This window comes from Denticeps clupeoides, chromosome 7 (assembly GCF_900700375.1).
Source record: "Denticeps clupeoides chromosome 7, fDenClu1.1, whole genome shotgun sequence".
Classification (NCBI taxonomy): Eukaryota; Metazoa; Chordata; class Actinopteri; order Clupeiformes; family Denticipitidae; genus Denticeps; species Denticeps clupeoides.
Genome location: NC_041713.1, coordinates 24,238,297 through 24,254,471, shown reverse-complemented (window position 1 = coordinate 24,254,471; position 16,175 = coordinate 24,238,297). Strand labels below are relative to the sequence as shown.

The window sequence follows — 16,175 nt, the reverse complement described above, 5'->3', positions numbered from 1 at the left end:
TAATGTGAGTACTACACTCAAGTATATGGAGCATGGTAGTAGTATTAGCATGATATTAAGAATAGCAATAACTCCACATCTAAAAATATAGCCTGTGAATATTAACAATAATCTCCACGAGTGGGAATGTGAGTACTACCAATGCTATGAGTGCTACAGTTTGAGAACCAAGGCTTTAAAGCACTTAGTTTGGATAGGAATTGACTACCAATGGCTCAAATGTCCTTCAAAATGCAATAAAAGTGTACAGATACAAAAATATAAACAGGTCAGGATGCTCTTAGATTTGAGCTTGTCAAAGACAGGACACAACATGCATCCAGTCCTTGAAGGCATCAACAACTGTGAGCCATAATTTTAAAAAGCAACAATACCAGCAACAAGCCATGAAACATTTACATTTACGGCATTTTTCAGACACCCTTATCCAGAGCTCCTGGAGACACTTAGGGTTAAGTGTCTTGCTCAGGGACACAATGGTAGTAAGAGGGTTTCGAATGTGTGACTTTGTGGTGTGCTGGTTCATAGGCAAGTATTTTACACACTAGGCTACTACCACCCAAACTACCACTGCATCTTTGAAGCTGTGGAGAAGCCCAGAATCAGATATCTGTCTGTTTATAATAATGGAATGTAGCTAACAGTGGTTTGCAGTGCCAAATTGCAGTGTCATGACAGCCTGATGGCCCCACTTATATGGTATCAGTGCCATTCCAAAAGCACTACTAATTCAAATGTTAGGGCATTCCCTGTTGTAAAGATGGCCACAAGAGAAACTCTGGGTTACGTGTTCTGGGCAATATACTTGCTGTTATTCAAACCATAACACTCTATAGCAGTGGCTCCTAAACATCTGATATCAATCCTTTACTTGAGGTTTCAGAACCTCAGTGTAATGAAACATACGGTCATAAGTAAAATGTAAGGAGTGAGGGGTTGTTAGTGATGACCTCAACAGCCCCCATACTGGGGTCTTTACTATTCCAACATGTACGTTTTATCACAAACACTGTAAAAGAGCCCTCATCTTTGAGTACAGAGTTATTGAACAAAGTTTGTTCCCAATACTGATGTGGGCTTTTACTATTTTTTCACATCTCGGCTCTCTCAGTAAGGTTAAAGGCATAACAAGTATGTTTAACTGTACAGAAATATCATGTGGGATGAAATCAAATCAAAGTCAATCAAAAACCTGCAACTAGGCGGGTCAGTCACAGTCACCAGTAACACACATCAGTGAGAGAAGACAAGGAAAAAAAGGATCCCAAATGCTCATCAGCTAGGATTGCTGGCCACATGCACCCCAGTCACCTGGCCGGTATGCCCACTGGGCATCGGCGTGGCACACTTCCCAACCTTCCTAGCATTTATGCATTAGATCTTGAAATGACCAAATAAATAGCAATACTATCCATGAATTTAAATCTAGATCACCAAACATAAATCTCACATAATTTGATATGTTTTTTTATCATTTGGGGGGACAAATTGAGGATGTACCCATTTCACCATTAACATGCAGAACAACGGATATGGGGAACCTGATTAGGATTAGGATATCACACTGGTTTAAAAACACTAAATTTTGTGCAACACAGACACTAAATTAAATATGCCAGCTGCATGAAAAATGAATTTTACCGACTGCTACTGAGCCACTATAACTGAATTCAACCAACCTACATGCTAAATCAGCCACCAAATGCCACCAGAACACAGGCTGTATCACATAGAGAAGAATGACAAAGCTTTCTTTAGGGTTTGACCCAAACAATGCTCAGGGGAGTCCTCTTCAGAACACACTATAAAAAGTGGCACCAGGGAGCCAAGCTGGCCACCACTAACATTTAGCAGCTGCTCACCACTCAGCAACCTGGATCACTGCAGACCCTTCAAATATAAAAGGCCTTTCACAGAGACAGTGGCAGCTACTGGTGTTACTTTTGGATCAAAAGGTCCTCTGGAAAAAAAGAGGACACCCTGTTTCAATTTGGACAAGGTGTTGTGGTCCAGTCTCCTAAATCTGTAAACATCTGCTGCTGGACCAGCTCTCGGATGTATGGAGTCCGTAGAGAATTAGTAGTTCATCAGTGCTGTGAGAAAGACATTTTTTTCATTTCAAATTTGAACTGCACACAGTGGAAACCACCTGAAAAATATTACAGAGTCTAAAATGGACCATCAAACTGTCACTCATTCAATTTAGCAGCAAAATTTAGTGTTATGTCTATATTAGATGGTTTGATAAATGGATTTCAAGTCTCCAAAAGTGAGAACCAGTGCATCCAGACTGTACAGTGCATTCATTCTTCTTATTCAAAATATAGTATAATTAATTAATAATAAAGTAATAAAGTAAAGTAAAGTGAAGTGATTGTCACATGTGATACAGCACAGCACACGGTGTACACAGTGAAATTTGTCCTCTGCATTTAACCCATCACCCATGGTGAGCAGTGGGCAGCCATGACCGGCGCCCGGGGAGCAGTGTGTGGGGACGGTGCTTTGCTCAGTGGCACCTCAGTGGCACCTTGGTGGATCGGGATTCGAACCGGCAACCTTCTGATTACGTGGCCGCTTCCTTAACCGCTAGGCCACCACTGCCCCAGTGGAATCAAAGCTAATGGAATCAAATACTTGAGGGAGCACAAAGGGCACAGAGCAACACGTAAGAGTTGGAAATTGCCGTTGGGTTTATTATTGCATAAGAAGTGTATGAACATCCAGATGCCACGTTATGTATTGATTGTAGAACTTACAATGGGTCTTCTGAACCCACAAAAGATTCTGGTTCTGATGAGCCTCCTTGCTGACTTGTTAGTTGACATGAATGCCGTGTTCACAGGCACAGGCTCTACATTTGGTTCACACTGTGTTGCAGTGACCTCTACTGGACTGAGCAACCAGAGTCATTCCTGCCACAGAAAGTTTTTAATATGCATATTATTATAGTCATTGTTTCTATATCTCTGATCTTGTCAGTCACTTTTGTGGGTAAGGTATGAATACAATATTATTACAGCTATATAGACCTAGAATTAATGCATTTTTTTTACAGAGATACATGTCTAGTTTTTTTATATAAAACAAATCTAAAAATGATACAGCCTGAGCTTCATGACAAAAGGCTGTTGTCACGGCTGCCGTTCCACCACCAGACCCCTAGGGGGCACACAGATACACCCCGACCCAGAAGAAGATCAAAAGGACCCCACATGTACCACAGCCTTGCATGGGTGAGACGTACTCTGCATGATATCTTCCTCACTGACCTTTCTGCTTTTGACTTAAATTCCTGGATGACCCTTACCTGCTCCTGTTTGACACCAATGACCTTTGACCCCCACCTTCTCCATGACACTTCTTCTGCCTTCTCCCTGGAAATCCAATAGTTGTGAATACTTATATGATTTCTCAGTTTTTTTATTTTTGAAGTATCCAATGGAACTGAAGTACTTGTTTGAAGCCATTCAGAAGGTTTTCATGCACATTAATAGCAATCTTTTCGCAAGGGTGCAGTGTTTTAGAAACAAATAATTGAGGTGCTGAGGTGTTGGATGGAATGTCAAGCTATTAGTACAGTTATGATTGAAGAACACATTTTTAAGGCTCCAGTTTAATGGAAAGTATGTGTTTTTTAGGTCATAGCCTGTTAGTGGTGTCACAGTGTTCAAAGAAATATTTCTATTTAAAGGTTCTGTTCATTTGGCGGTCAGCTATGTTTGTTATTATAATCATGATTGTTTTACGATCTTTAAAAATGGACCTCAGCAGCTCCAGGTGTTAGTGCCACCTGTCAGTAGCCTTTCAATAAATCCAGCTTACTGACAAAGCTAGCTGAGCCCACACTTTCGTTGCAATCCTCCATACAAGACAGTGGAAACTTGTCAGGTCGTGTGACAGCATTCAGTACAGAACCGATATGAGCCATGTGGATTTAGAAACCAGAACGCACAGAGAGCTCCAGGCACTAGAACTGGGCATGGCTGACCCATGATCAGCAAGATTTTGATCTTGATGCCCAATGCATGCTGCTTTATACGAGCATGGTCATCAACATCAAGCATGGTCTCCACCTCCACTCCCCTGAAGGATATTGGGGTGACTATAGATTTTCACCTCCTCATGTCCACCACCAGTTCTTTGGTTTTACTGATGTTGAGCGGCAGCTGCTTTAGCTCACGCCAGTCAACAAAACTCCGGTATTCCCTCTCATCACCGTTCCTGACACATCCGACAACAGCAGAGTCATCAGAGAATTTCTGCAGGTGGCAACCCTGGTCTGTGGATATTTGTATTGTGGGTAGTGGTGGTGGGGGAGGGTACGTTGAGGGGGATAGCGTGGGTTCCTAAGCACCCATTCTCATGGTGAGTGAGGGTAGGAGCAGGAAACAGATGAGGCGCTGATGGTGGTGTCTTATGGTGCGTTGTCTGCTGAGGGGGTGGAGATGGAGATGAGTGGGGGCCTGCTGTCGAACCTATCAAAACATTGGTTAAACTCGTTGGCCCTTTCTCTGTCCCCATCAGCCCCTCTGCTGGTGGACTTGAAGCCAGTAATTGACTTTGTAATCTGTTATCTATCTCCAGACAGTCTTGTAGAGCAGTGGCCTCCCCTGACCACTACTTTACTCCGGCTGGCATCAGTTTCACCAGTGGCACAGTGGTGAGATGGACCACATTGGGATTTGATCTACCCAGTGGTGGGACGGCTGTACAGCTGCATAAACTGCAGTTCACAAACTGAGTAAAAAAGGCGTCTGCAAAATTAAGTAAAATGTGCTTTGTCCTGTTAAGGGAGACATGGTTGAATTCGCAAGAGGTGAGGAGGAAAGCTTCCGGTTGTATCGTAAACGTGTGGATAACGTGTGGATAACCGTGATGGAGGAACATGTTGTTCTTTACCAGCGCGTTGAGCTCGTCCATCTTGTTCTCCAGTGATCTCACATTGCCCATGACAACAGAGGGCAGACTCAGCTCAGACTCAGCAGTATGTGCGGGACATGGTCTTCAGTGACTGATGAAATCTTTCCAAGGCTCCTTGAGACTCTGAATGAGTCTGCTGATGCTTAATGGACAACTGGCTCAACACTTCCTTAAATAGGCATAATTGAAAATTGGAGCCCTGATCTGTCTTTACTATCTTTGGCAGCCCAAATGTCGGATCAGCACTCGTACCACAGGTTTAGCCTTGAGTGAACATATGGGTGGGACCCATATGACCTGCAAAGTCATAGTCATGCCCTACAGCCAGCACGTGACCTCTAAACTTAGCAGGACCCACAAGATGAAGTACCGCATTCCACCCCAAATCTTCGCTGTGTGGTGGACTCCACTTCTGCATTAACCAACCACCTTCCCAGTAAAATGATGTCGATGTGTTAGCTTCATCTTTTCTGGCAGCAGCGGTACAGCACCGGGGCAGAGAAGAATCGTGACCAATCAACACCTTATCTACGATCAGCAGCAATTAGTCAGTACCTGCAGCACCACCAGACTTGGACAGCGCCTCGCTGTTTTAACGGTACTGTAACTCTGCTCGACTTTGAACAAGACACTCCACACACCAGTTAACCATTTTACTGTAATGGCAACCCTCTCAAAATGACTCAAATACTTCTCAACCTCCCGGTCATTGAACAGAGGGACTAGACGAATATTACGTGACACATCAATCCCATGATCCCCTGGATCAGAAGAAGGTGGGTTAACAGGAGGGATGTCCGGAGAAGACACAGAGCCAGGAGGTAAAACAGGTGGAACAGAGAAGGGGGGAAACACATACACCCGCCGGAACCACGGCGTCTTTTCCAGCAGCCAATTCTAATTCTAACTTCTTAAAAAAAAAAAGGCCCTCTCTTCCCTTTCACGCTGACTTTCATATTCCCTCTCACGTTCCTCACACTCTGGCGTTTCACATCCTATTTAATCTCCTACTTCCGAATTTGCAACTCCTTTTTTATTTTCTTCTGCGATTGACGATTGGATCTCCACTGGGCTGCTTCGTATTGAATCTGACGTTCCTGAAAAGAATACTTGCGCATCTTTAATTCAACTTCAGAGATGCTACCGGCTGCAGGCTCCAGAGATGCCTGACCCTCGGTGCACACTTTTCCACCGAATGTCACCACAACAAGGTATGGGAACTCTGATCCCTAAACCTGCATAAGACAATCCCCCTTAATAAACCTTCTCTTCTTCAAAGAGCGTTACCAACTGATGTTTGGCACCTGCAGCGAAGCTCCTCCTGGGTTTGCTCTTCAAAACACCACAAAAATGAAACCCTCAAACACAAACAAAACTACAAATGTGCTCTGATGGAGGGATTACAAAATTCAGGCTGGAGACGCCAAACTTACCAGAATTCAAAAAGGAACGCCGAACGCGCATTTGCACAAGAAAAACAGATGTCCCAGAGAGAGACACAAAATGTCCCTGAGAGAAAAGAAAGAACCTATCCCATACTAAGGTATCAATTTATGATGCAGAAATGGAAAAAAAATGTCATTTTTGCTTGTGAGACTTTCAGTCACACTGCCCATTTTTATAGTTTCACTGCTGGCTTTTCAGTCGCTCCGGCCCATTTTATGTTTACGCTGCCTGAGAATACAATTGGACTTTTGGCACAAAGTTCTCATGTGGGCGGGACGTTGCCTCATTGGCCATAGAAAACTTGGCCTCAAGAGGCGGGTGGACGAACAAAAACACACAAATTCTGACAAACTCCAAGCACTGATTATAAAGGAACTGGTCGCCATCAGTCAGGATTTGGACCAGAAGTTGAAGGTCTTGAAAAAAGGGACAACGCTGCTTGATGTAATTTTCAATAAAAGCCTTGAAATTATACTTTAATACACCACAGAAACAACTGACAAAAAGATCTAAAAACAGGAGCAATCTTTGTGAAAATCAGTATTTGTGTCATTCTCAAAACTGTACAAAGTTTGGAGGGATTTGAGAAGAGCTTAGAAATATAAGTCAAGCAGCTGCACAACATTTGCATGTTGATTAATGAAAATTTCAGGCAACCTGCTGCGAAGCATTTTTAAGTTCTCAAATTTGTCACGTCCATGCGGGCATGACGCGGCGGGTGTACGGAGAGGAGGACGAAGAGTGACGAGAAGACGTGGAATGAAGGACGCTTTCACCTGACATCACGAAACCGGGGTTTAATTGTGAATCACAGGTCAGGGGAGACATCCGAGACGTAGACACTGGTGAACACGGAACATAACTTTAAAGACCTGACAGCAGACAGAAACGAACAGGGCAGCTTTATACAATTAACACAGGTGAAAACGATTAGGGAACATTACACAGGACAACAATGAAACTCCGGTCCGGATCCCGATCCGGAGTAACCCCATTTCGGACCGGATCGTGACAAAATTCAATTGCCATGTGCTGTTTTTCTTCTTTCACATAATTTATCATTTCAATCCCAGCAAAATATTACTTACAATTTGATTGTGCTGGCAAAATGAATTTGTGGAAACTGGAAACTCTGCCCTGAACTCACAATTTAACAGAGGAAATTAAGTCAGCACAACACAACAGCGAAAAATAGAAAGAAATTAAACAAGCTTTGCCGCAGGTTGCCTTAAATATTTGATTTTCCCAGCTTTTTATTTTTTTATGTTTGTGTTGGGTTTGTTGCAGTGCTTTCCAAATGTCAGTTTGGGGACGCACTCGCAGACATGCGGGAGCAGGTGAGGTGGATTGGAGGCGCTTGGAGGCACAATGGAGGTAGCCTGAAGCTGAGGGGGAACGGGAGTAGGAAGAAGGTGACGTGGGCTCCACCGGGAGAGGTGAGATGGAGGGTGAGGGACCAGGACAGGCTGAGCATGTTGGATTGCCATGGCCAGAAGAAAGGGTTCGCTAACATCCGGTTTGTGAAAGTACAAGAGGGACAGACAAAACTCGTGGTCAGGGTCAGGCCAAAGAGGAGAGCAGGCAGCGTCCAAGACAGCAAGACTTTTGTTCTGGAGGTTGACCCTGTTTACTTCCGTTTTCTGTGTTGCCGACCCCTTGGTTGAATCACAGGGGCTGGCAGCGGCAGCGAGGCCTTGAAAAACCATTTTATCCTGAGATTCCTTTGCTCAAATTCTGTAAAACACATATAGCATAATTTTTCCCCCTGATTTTGTCACGATTCAATACAGAAATGTCCAGTTTCATTCAATACTCAATTAAATGATTCAAACAAAAGATCTTTCCCGCAATATTTACCATAGTACTTTGTAAAGTACATCGTAATAAGGTTCAAGATTGTCAGGTTTATTGTCAGTATTGAAATAATGTTTCACACAGACCCCCGTTGTGCAATCATAAAAGAATGAAAACTATATATCTATATACATACTATACTAACTAAGACTTCAGCTTCCTGAGGAAGTGCAGATGTTGCTGGGTTTTCTTGGTGGTGGAGGTGGTGTTGAGGCTCCAGGAGAGGTCGTCTGTCATGTGCACACCCAGGAACTTCATGCTGCTGACAATTTCAACAGCAGATCCAATTCTGTGTGGTGTCTTTATTTAAATACCTCACATTGGTCTTGATTTAACTGTATTGATTTAAATACGATATTGCACGGTGGAATAAATCCAGCAATCAGCAAATATGAATTTGAGAAACAGCTCCATGAGACATTTACATGTATATTTGTGGCATTTTTCAGACGCCGTTATCCAGAGCGATTTAAAATCAGCAGTTACAGGGACAGTCTCCCCCCTGGAACAACTTAGGGTTAAGTGTCTTGCTCAGGGACACAATGGTAGTAAGTGTGATTTGAACCTGGGTCTTCTGGTTCATAAGCGAATGTGTTACCCAATAGGCCACAGGTCCACTACCACCCATGACGTCCAAAAGGACCTGAAGGATCAAAGGTGCCCCAATACTCAATATAATGTACATTACATGCTGCAAATATTAAAACATGTCCAGAGTGTAAGAAAGAACTATGGTTGTGAGGTTTTGTATCTGGGTAGTATGGTTGTGTTTGTCTTGGTTTAGATTATAATCCTGTCTAATTGCATGATACAAAATGAGAAGGGTTTCATCAAAGTCAGAGATCTGTTTCCAGTTAATCTGAGCATGTTTGATCAGAAAAGACATTATAATATGCCAAATTGTTTCATGCAGCTTTATTGTGAGGTATTATGGTCTTGCAGAATATACAGTTGTTCTTGAATTCGCCATCAGCACCTGTGAGAACCCCATAAAAACATTAATGGTTGCACTATGCTACTCACTATAATTTTATAAACTGAACATTTTGATTGGTTCAAGTACAGTAAATATATACAGTGAATGGGCATAACTCCTTCTGAAAACTGCATAGAGGACAACATCTTACCTGCTGCATCAGACCTTTATCAGACCTTTAGCACTGGTAGAGTCTGTTCAGTCTCAGAATGTCGTTGTTGCTCATCTGGGTGGCTTTGCCAATCTCAACATTACTGTTAGGAATGGGCACCATGGTGGGCTGGTTGTTCTTGGAGAAGGCATATCTACAATTCATGGCATCATGTTAGAACTGAATGTTCACACATCTGTACATTAATAAAGAAGTTTGTAGGACCTACCTGTGGTATTGCATGACAGAGTTGTAGTCGTATGGAGTTCCCTGGTTCAGGGTGTTGATCTTGTTGAAGTTGTGCTCCATGCCTGTATATCATATTGAGATGAAAAATGGAGTCCTTTTCTGTTCATTATGTTGGACAGGGCTCAGGTAAAGAGGCCACACCTACCAGAGATCACGTTTTGCAGAAGGACCCTGATGTGATTGTCACGGTCACTGCGGGTCTGCTCATGGTTGAAGCCCAGGGCGTGCAGCAGCTCATGCTGGACAGTGTTGTGGTAGATGCAGCCCTGGCGGCTCAGAGACACGGTCTGAGAGTTGCCGAGGCGGCCAACGTACGAGTAGCATCTGCAGCAGACATGCATTTATAACTCTAAACTGTTCAATTGCAATGGTGCTGGCCATTTAGATATTGTGTCATCATAATATAAGACAAAAATGAATCATTTGAATAAACATGTACGATTAGTCTGCATATTTACAATTACACATCTCCATCCAGTAGTGCTTCCTATAGCCTATGCATTGATACTAATTTGAATGTTTATTATTATTATTATTATTATTGATGCAGAAAAATACCCATTGAGAGACTGGATGTAGATGTAGTCTCTTTGGTTGCTTCTGGGAACAAAGCGAATGCACGAGAAGCCAGAGAAGGACTGCAGGCCACGCTGGATGACGGAGAGTTCACGTTCAGCTGAAAGAGAATATTCGCATATGAAGTGTGACAAAATTCAGAAGTAATACAAGTATTTTTCAGGTACTGTTGTGGTGGCCTGACTTTTGGCTGTTGACTGTGCTCCAAATGCCCTGATTGTGTGCGCCTGATTTTAAGTGTAAAAATGTAGCCTTGTTGTGTCTAGTCCTTGGCAATTGAGTTGAGCAATTGCGTGTTTTTACCTGCCATGCCATCGTCACAATCGTATTTGAATAGAGAGTATAGAATTTTCTGTTTACTTAACAGTTACTAGGACAATCTAGCCAATGACTTTCTGGAAATCTCAGAGGCTGTCTTCTACATTCTAGTTCTGTAATACACCATATCCTGCAATATAGTACACTCTGCATCTGGAAAGAATTCACAGAGCTTCACTATTTTAATCTTATGTTATGTTACAGCATTATGTATCCCCAAAATGACAAAAATAAAAGATGCCTTTAAGTATGTGTATGTGTGGATGCAGCGTATGTTTGATGCCGGAAGCGGTAACGTACAGTAGTGGTTCGCGATCACGTAGGGCACATAGACCAGCCCGTCAGTGGCTTTTCCCCACATGCACCCACGGGAGGTGCAGGGGTCGGCATTTCTCTCGTTCTCCGAGGCGTAGGCAATGTCATCCACTACCAGGGGCTCATCGGGTCCACGCACTGATCCATGGGAAACATTCAGCCTTGATCATTCAGCACAAGGTAGTATAACTGCTGATCACTTCAAAACATGATAAATGACAAAATACCATACCAATGTTCCTGTTGGCTCTCTCAAGCCTCTCAGAAACTGGCTCATCTTCTTCCTCGATTTCAATAACCTCCCTGAAAGGAATGCATGAAGAGAGTAAATTCATCCATGCACTGTTTATAAAAGACATGGCAGAATGTGTTCTTCTGTTATGGTGAAACATACTCACATCAATTTAAGTGTTGTATCCAGATGGTATTTATAGAGAGAACGTTAAATGAAGTGAAAATCATTATGCATCTCAACAGAAGTATTAACTAAGGCGTTAACTAAGAACGTTAAATGAAGTGAAAATCATTATGCATCTCAACAGAAGTATTAACTAAGGCTTAAGTCACAGACAATAATATGTGGACTAACCTCAGCCCAGGTGAAGGAGATCAGCAGCAGGCCCAAAAGGCCGAAAGTGAATTTGAAAGCAGACATTTCTTCACTGAGGATCTGGGGCGGGGCGGTGAGAACATAAATGTCTTCAACCGATAACCCAAAACTGCATAGAATCTTTTCTGATGATACTCACCCTCGATCTGAAGGAAAATGTGAGCTGTGGTCATACTTTGTGGCTTTATATACGGAATTCTGCACAGATGGTGACATCACACAGCGATAAGCACACTTACACGTGCATGATTCCCACGGCCATCAGGAACAGGTCATTTTTATTAATACATCTACAGTATACAGTACTACAGTGAACAGCAACCTCAACTGCTGCCATTCTGGATTTTTTTGCCATGATGAGATTATGAAGGAGACAAGTTTTCACAGGACATTTTAATAAAACAGGAGAAAATGAATGATGGTTGGTCAATCAGATTCTTCAGCTTTTGATTGCATTGCACACTGTCATCAACATAGGCAACTTCATTATGTGATCATCAATATGAGTGATGGAAGCGCAGCAACAAGTTTTCAACTCAGGATCTCTTTCAGGACTGTTGGAAACCACTATCTGAAGGTGGTTGGGTGAAGCTAAGAGTGAAGGTTGACTGCATGAAGGCCCAATAAAAATACAAAAGAAAAAAAACGACAACGTAAAACAACATATAACGCTCTTATCAAGGTCACACTGAGGTGCCACTGAGCAAAGCACCGTCCCCACACACTGCTCTCCGGGCGCCTGTCATGGCTGCCCACTGCTCACCAAGGGTGATGGGTTAAAAGCAGAGGACACATTTCACTGTGTGCACCGTGTGCTGTGCTGCTATGTATCACAATGACAATCACTTCACTTTCAGTTGTGGGCTATGACCCTATTGTGGATAAAAGATATGTAGTATATGTAAATGGATATGCAAGATATGTAAAATAAACTGAAGTCATTTGTTTCACCAACAGGTTTAATTTATTCTGCCTATTTAAGTGTTACTAAAATATTTGAAATATGAAAGAAACAAATAATGGACTAATTAGATTTGCATAATCAAATCTGCACAAGAAGGGTTACATTCATCAAGTGTATATATGAAAGAAGCTTTTTCACCTCAGAAATGGCAATTTAAGAATCACTTGTTGAGGTAGAGGAGATATTAATTTTAGGGCCTCAATAATCTCTAAAGATCAGGGTTTCTAAAAGACCACATGTTTGTTTCACACGGAGTGAACAGATCCTTGAAACTGCATAGATATTATATACGTTTTTTAAGATATAGATGGTAAAAGTACACTGGCAAGATAAGCCAATGACCAGAAATGCTGACACAGCTGTGGAGAGTGCTTTACGTGTCCAGAAATACATGAAATACATCATTCATCATCCTACAGATGTCAGAACAGAAAGGCATTGTAGAATGTCTTCTCCACTTCTTCTCTGTATTGGGAGATTGATGGTAGTGGCTCGTCTGCATGATTCGATTAGATGTGCGGTGTGGAGTGTACAGTTGTGCGTTGCTTCTGCCATGATTGCTTCCTTTGTAATGGATCCCCAGTATGAAGTCCCAGTATGAAGCAAAATGTAAAAATATAGCATGAAGCTGTCAAAATGTGTAATAGTTCACCAAGTGCTGAATTGCTCTGATATCTGAGCATGTTGCTATATAAAAATCACAAAAAACAAACTAGGGAATCATTTAATGTCTTCTTTATCTTTTGACAATTCTAGTACAAATGCATACACATACATTTCAGCTAAAATCACAGTCAATTAAACATTACAATAAAATGCAACCAAAGTTGACGTCAAGCTTAAAAGTGGAAAAACAAACAAACACTCAGTCACACACACACACACACACACACACACACACACACACACGCACGCACACACACACACACACACACACACACAGGCATGCAAGAATGTACAAATTTATTCAAACGCACACATACGGCTCCCCATACAGTCACAAACAAACGTCGTTTTATAAGGAAATGTACAGGTCTGTACAGCATTTAAGGTGAAATGTTAGTAGGGGTGGGTGAAGCATACATAAAAAACATCTATAAAGACAAGCCAACAAATATCAGTATAAATATTTTTCATACAAAGTCAGTGCAGTTCAGGCTTCTTCCGGTCCACCTTAACCAGGTCCACATTTCATCTGCGTCACTCTATTCCTCTGTACTGAGACTGTGATGGATCTTCTTCTGTGTGTGTGTGTGTGTGTGTGTGTGTGTGTGTGTGTGTTTTTTCCTTGGTCATCCTGTACCTCAAAGGTCCAGCTATGAAGTACAGGTTGCTTATCCAATGAATTCAAATACTCAGTTAAAAATGAAAACATTTGTACGAGTTTTCTCTTGTCTTGTGTATTGAGTGTAGAGTGTTTCCCTTTCAAAATGTCCTCCTGTGTGACAGAGACTCACTGAATTCCACGGAACAGACACATTGCGAAGACCATGGCAAAAAGCTGGGAGCAGAAAACGGAGAGACAGTATTACTGCACGATAAGAGCAGCACATGTAACAAACTTATATATCCAACTGGCATATTTCTTTATTAGTTTTAAACTATAAAATACATTAGCCGTTACAACTAAGCTCGCAATTGAATGGCAAAAATTGTGTAAAAAGTTCATCAGAAATGCATTTTTGCCCGACCCCTAATGATGGTGAACATATAGAAATGTGACCCTACAAAACGACCAGAAGAGGGAGCTAAAATCCTAATAGTTCACCTCTCTCCTCTACATCTACCTCCAGCAGGTGGCTCTAGAACACAGGGACACAGTCATGCTGAGTGACGAGGACAATCTGCCACGTGTAAAGAGGGGCCGACTGAAATTCATTACACGGATGGGTCAGTTTACTCACCTCGATCGTCAGAACAACAATGGCCAGAGCTCCAGCCACGTAAATGTACATCTCAAAGTAATCCACCACCGCCGAGTAGCAGCCCTGCAGGTACACAGCAGATTACATGAGACACACAGTTCCCTGTCCTCTAAATTAACACACAGTATTTACACCTTCAAACTAGCATGTAATAGCTTCATTTCTTACCAGCCACATGCTTCTTCTTGTCCAAATAATTCATTAGAAGACAGCAGAAATTTTGCTATTCGATTGACGCTTTAATTCATTGCATTAACATAAATAATAGGAATTTAGAATATAGGAAGGTGTCTGGAAGATCTGGTGGGGGGGCGGACCTTGTTGTTGCGGAACAGCATGCTGCCCAGGAGGCATTCCTCCTGGCTGGCGTAGGCCACGTCCCCGGGGTGGGCGCTCCGACGGCAGCAGGCTCTGGGCACCACGTCAGTTGGGTAGAGGCGTCTGAAGAGGCTGTCCTCGAAGTCCTCGGGGCTGTTCACCCCGCAGCAGTCAAACTGCAGAGAGGCGTGGGGGGAGGAAGGAGGGGAGGGAGTGAGTCGGACCACCACCCGTCATTTGGACCTCAGGCAAGGGGGCGGAGCTTACCGTGTTCATGATGGCGTTCCATGTGGAGGTGAAGACGTCCGTGTTGTTGTAGCCCTGGTAGTGTCTTTTCAGCTCCTTGGTGAAATACTCTCTGGTCAGCTGGGGGCGGACAGTGAGGAAGAGGATGAGTTCTGCAGAGAAGCGACCAATCAGAAGCTATGTCTGAAACACCTACATGCTCTCGGAACACGAAGGCCAAAATAGCAGCTGCAAGCTCTGCCAGGAAGATGATGAGGATCAGCAGGAAGAACTGAAAACAGACAAGAATCGTTATTCACTTGGAATTTCACACATTTCACCATTTTTGTCTTATATTAAATGTATTTGTAAGATCATGAGACGCATAACTAATCAGGAGAGCATAAAAACTAGAGCTTATCCATTCATGTAGATTTGGAACTTTTTACGTATGAATACTGTTTTTATGGCTTGTGGGATCGAATTCTTTTTCCGGGGAATATAAATCTGTGTGTATCGTGTGGATATTCATTTTTTAAACCGTCTCTCTCTCTCTCGTGACAATAAACACGAACTCACAAAGAGCAGCAGACACTTGTTCTCCCGGATTGCCCCGCAGCAGCCCAGGAACCCGAGCAGGAACAGCATGGCTCCCATCGCCAGGATGATGTAGACGCCGGTGAAGAGGAGCGGGTTCGCCGCCACTATCTCCCTGAAGCCCGTGGGGTCCACCAGCACCCACACGCCCACACCCAGAAGGAAGGAGCCGCCCAGCTGTGGGAGGATAACAGGGGTTTGAGGGGCAGTTACCCTGGTACACACACACACACACACACTCAACTGCATCTACAGTTTGTGCCCCAGCGCAGACAGCAGCTCAGCCAGCGACAGGTTGGTGATTAAAGATCTGGGGGTGGATGGTGGTGGTGTAGAGAGTGGCTCCCAATGACAAGACACACACACACACACACTTCTCCATTTCTGCAGTTAGTGTGACATTGTGGGAGGGTATTTGTGTTGTTAGGCAGGAGAGCTCCGGTGCTTTGGGACGTGTGACATTTCTACAGGAACCTCGCTGCATGTCTGATGATGGCTCAAACCCCTGATAGAATATCTTTAATCATCTACAGCCCCTTAACACCTTCACATGGTAATAGTTTACAACTTGAACGTCTTCACTCCACACAGTTCCTAAAGGGAACACCAGAACAGGAATTCTACGGTGGTTTTGTATTGATCTGAAGAAGATGGTCGCCACAATTAATAATCTTTTTGCTCAGTAATCAAGTTTCCTGTCAGTTTGTGGCCAATCTGCCTGGTGGAAC

The 16,175-nt window shown here is 43.0% G+C and overlaps 2 protein-coding genes across 2 annotated transcripts in view; both read right to left on the bottom strand.

The window, feature by feature from the left end:
* Positions 1–9,377: 9,377 nt before the first annotated feature.
* Positions 9,378–11,463, bottom strand: LOC114793915 (high choriolytic enzyme 2-like). The gene is made up of 7 exons (XM_028986082.1): positions 11,398–11,463; positions 11,041–11,107; positions 10,794–10,946; positions 10,158–10,275; positions 9,745–9,923; positions 9,580–9,661; positions 9,378–9,504 (listed from the first exon to the last, which is right to left on the bottom strand). The coding sequence occupies exons 1-7, from the start codon at positions 11,461–11,463 to the stop codon at positions 9,378–9,380; spliced, it is 792 nt and encodes a 263-aa protein (XP_028841915.1).
* Positions 11,464–13,091: 1,628 nt separating this feature from the next.
* The window catches only part of tspan18b (tetraspanin 18b), a 28,812-nt gene continuing 25,728 nt past the window's right edge, over positions 13,092–16,175 (bottom strand). Inside the window, exons 4-9 of the mRNA XM_028986641.1 lie at positions 15,430–15,624; positions 15,068–15,142; positions 14,893–14,991; positions 14,625–14,801; positions 14,287–14,370; positions 13,092–13,883 (exon numbers count right to left, since the gene is read on the bottom strand). Coding sequence (XP_028842474.1) covers positions 13,836–13,883; positions 14,287–14,370; positions 14,625–14,801; positions 14,893–14,991; positions 15,068–15,142; positions 15,430–15,624 — 678 coding nt within the window. The 3' untranslated portion in view covers positions 13,092–13,835. The remainder of the gene's footprint in view (positions 13,884–14,286; positions 14,371–14,624; positions 14,802–14,892; positions 14,992–15,067; positions 15,143–15,429; positions 15,625–16,175) is intronic.

What these genes read in the sequence shown, in the direction of transcription:
- LOC114793915 (XM_028986082.1), bottom strand. Translation starts at nt 11,463, where the DNA reads ATGTCTGCTTTCAAATTCACTTTCGGCCTTTTGGGCCTGCTGCTGATC. An exon ending in GAGAGCCAACAGGAACATTG is followed by an intron (nt 10,947 to 11,040) that starts GTATGGTATTTT and finishes CCCATGGATCAG; the next exon opens with TGCGTGGACCCGATGAGCCC. An exon ending in TACATCCAGTCTCTCAATGG is followed by an intron (nt 9,924 to 10,157) that starts GTATTTTTCTGC and finishes TGTCTGCTGCAG; the next exon opens with ATGCTACTCGTACGTTGGCC.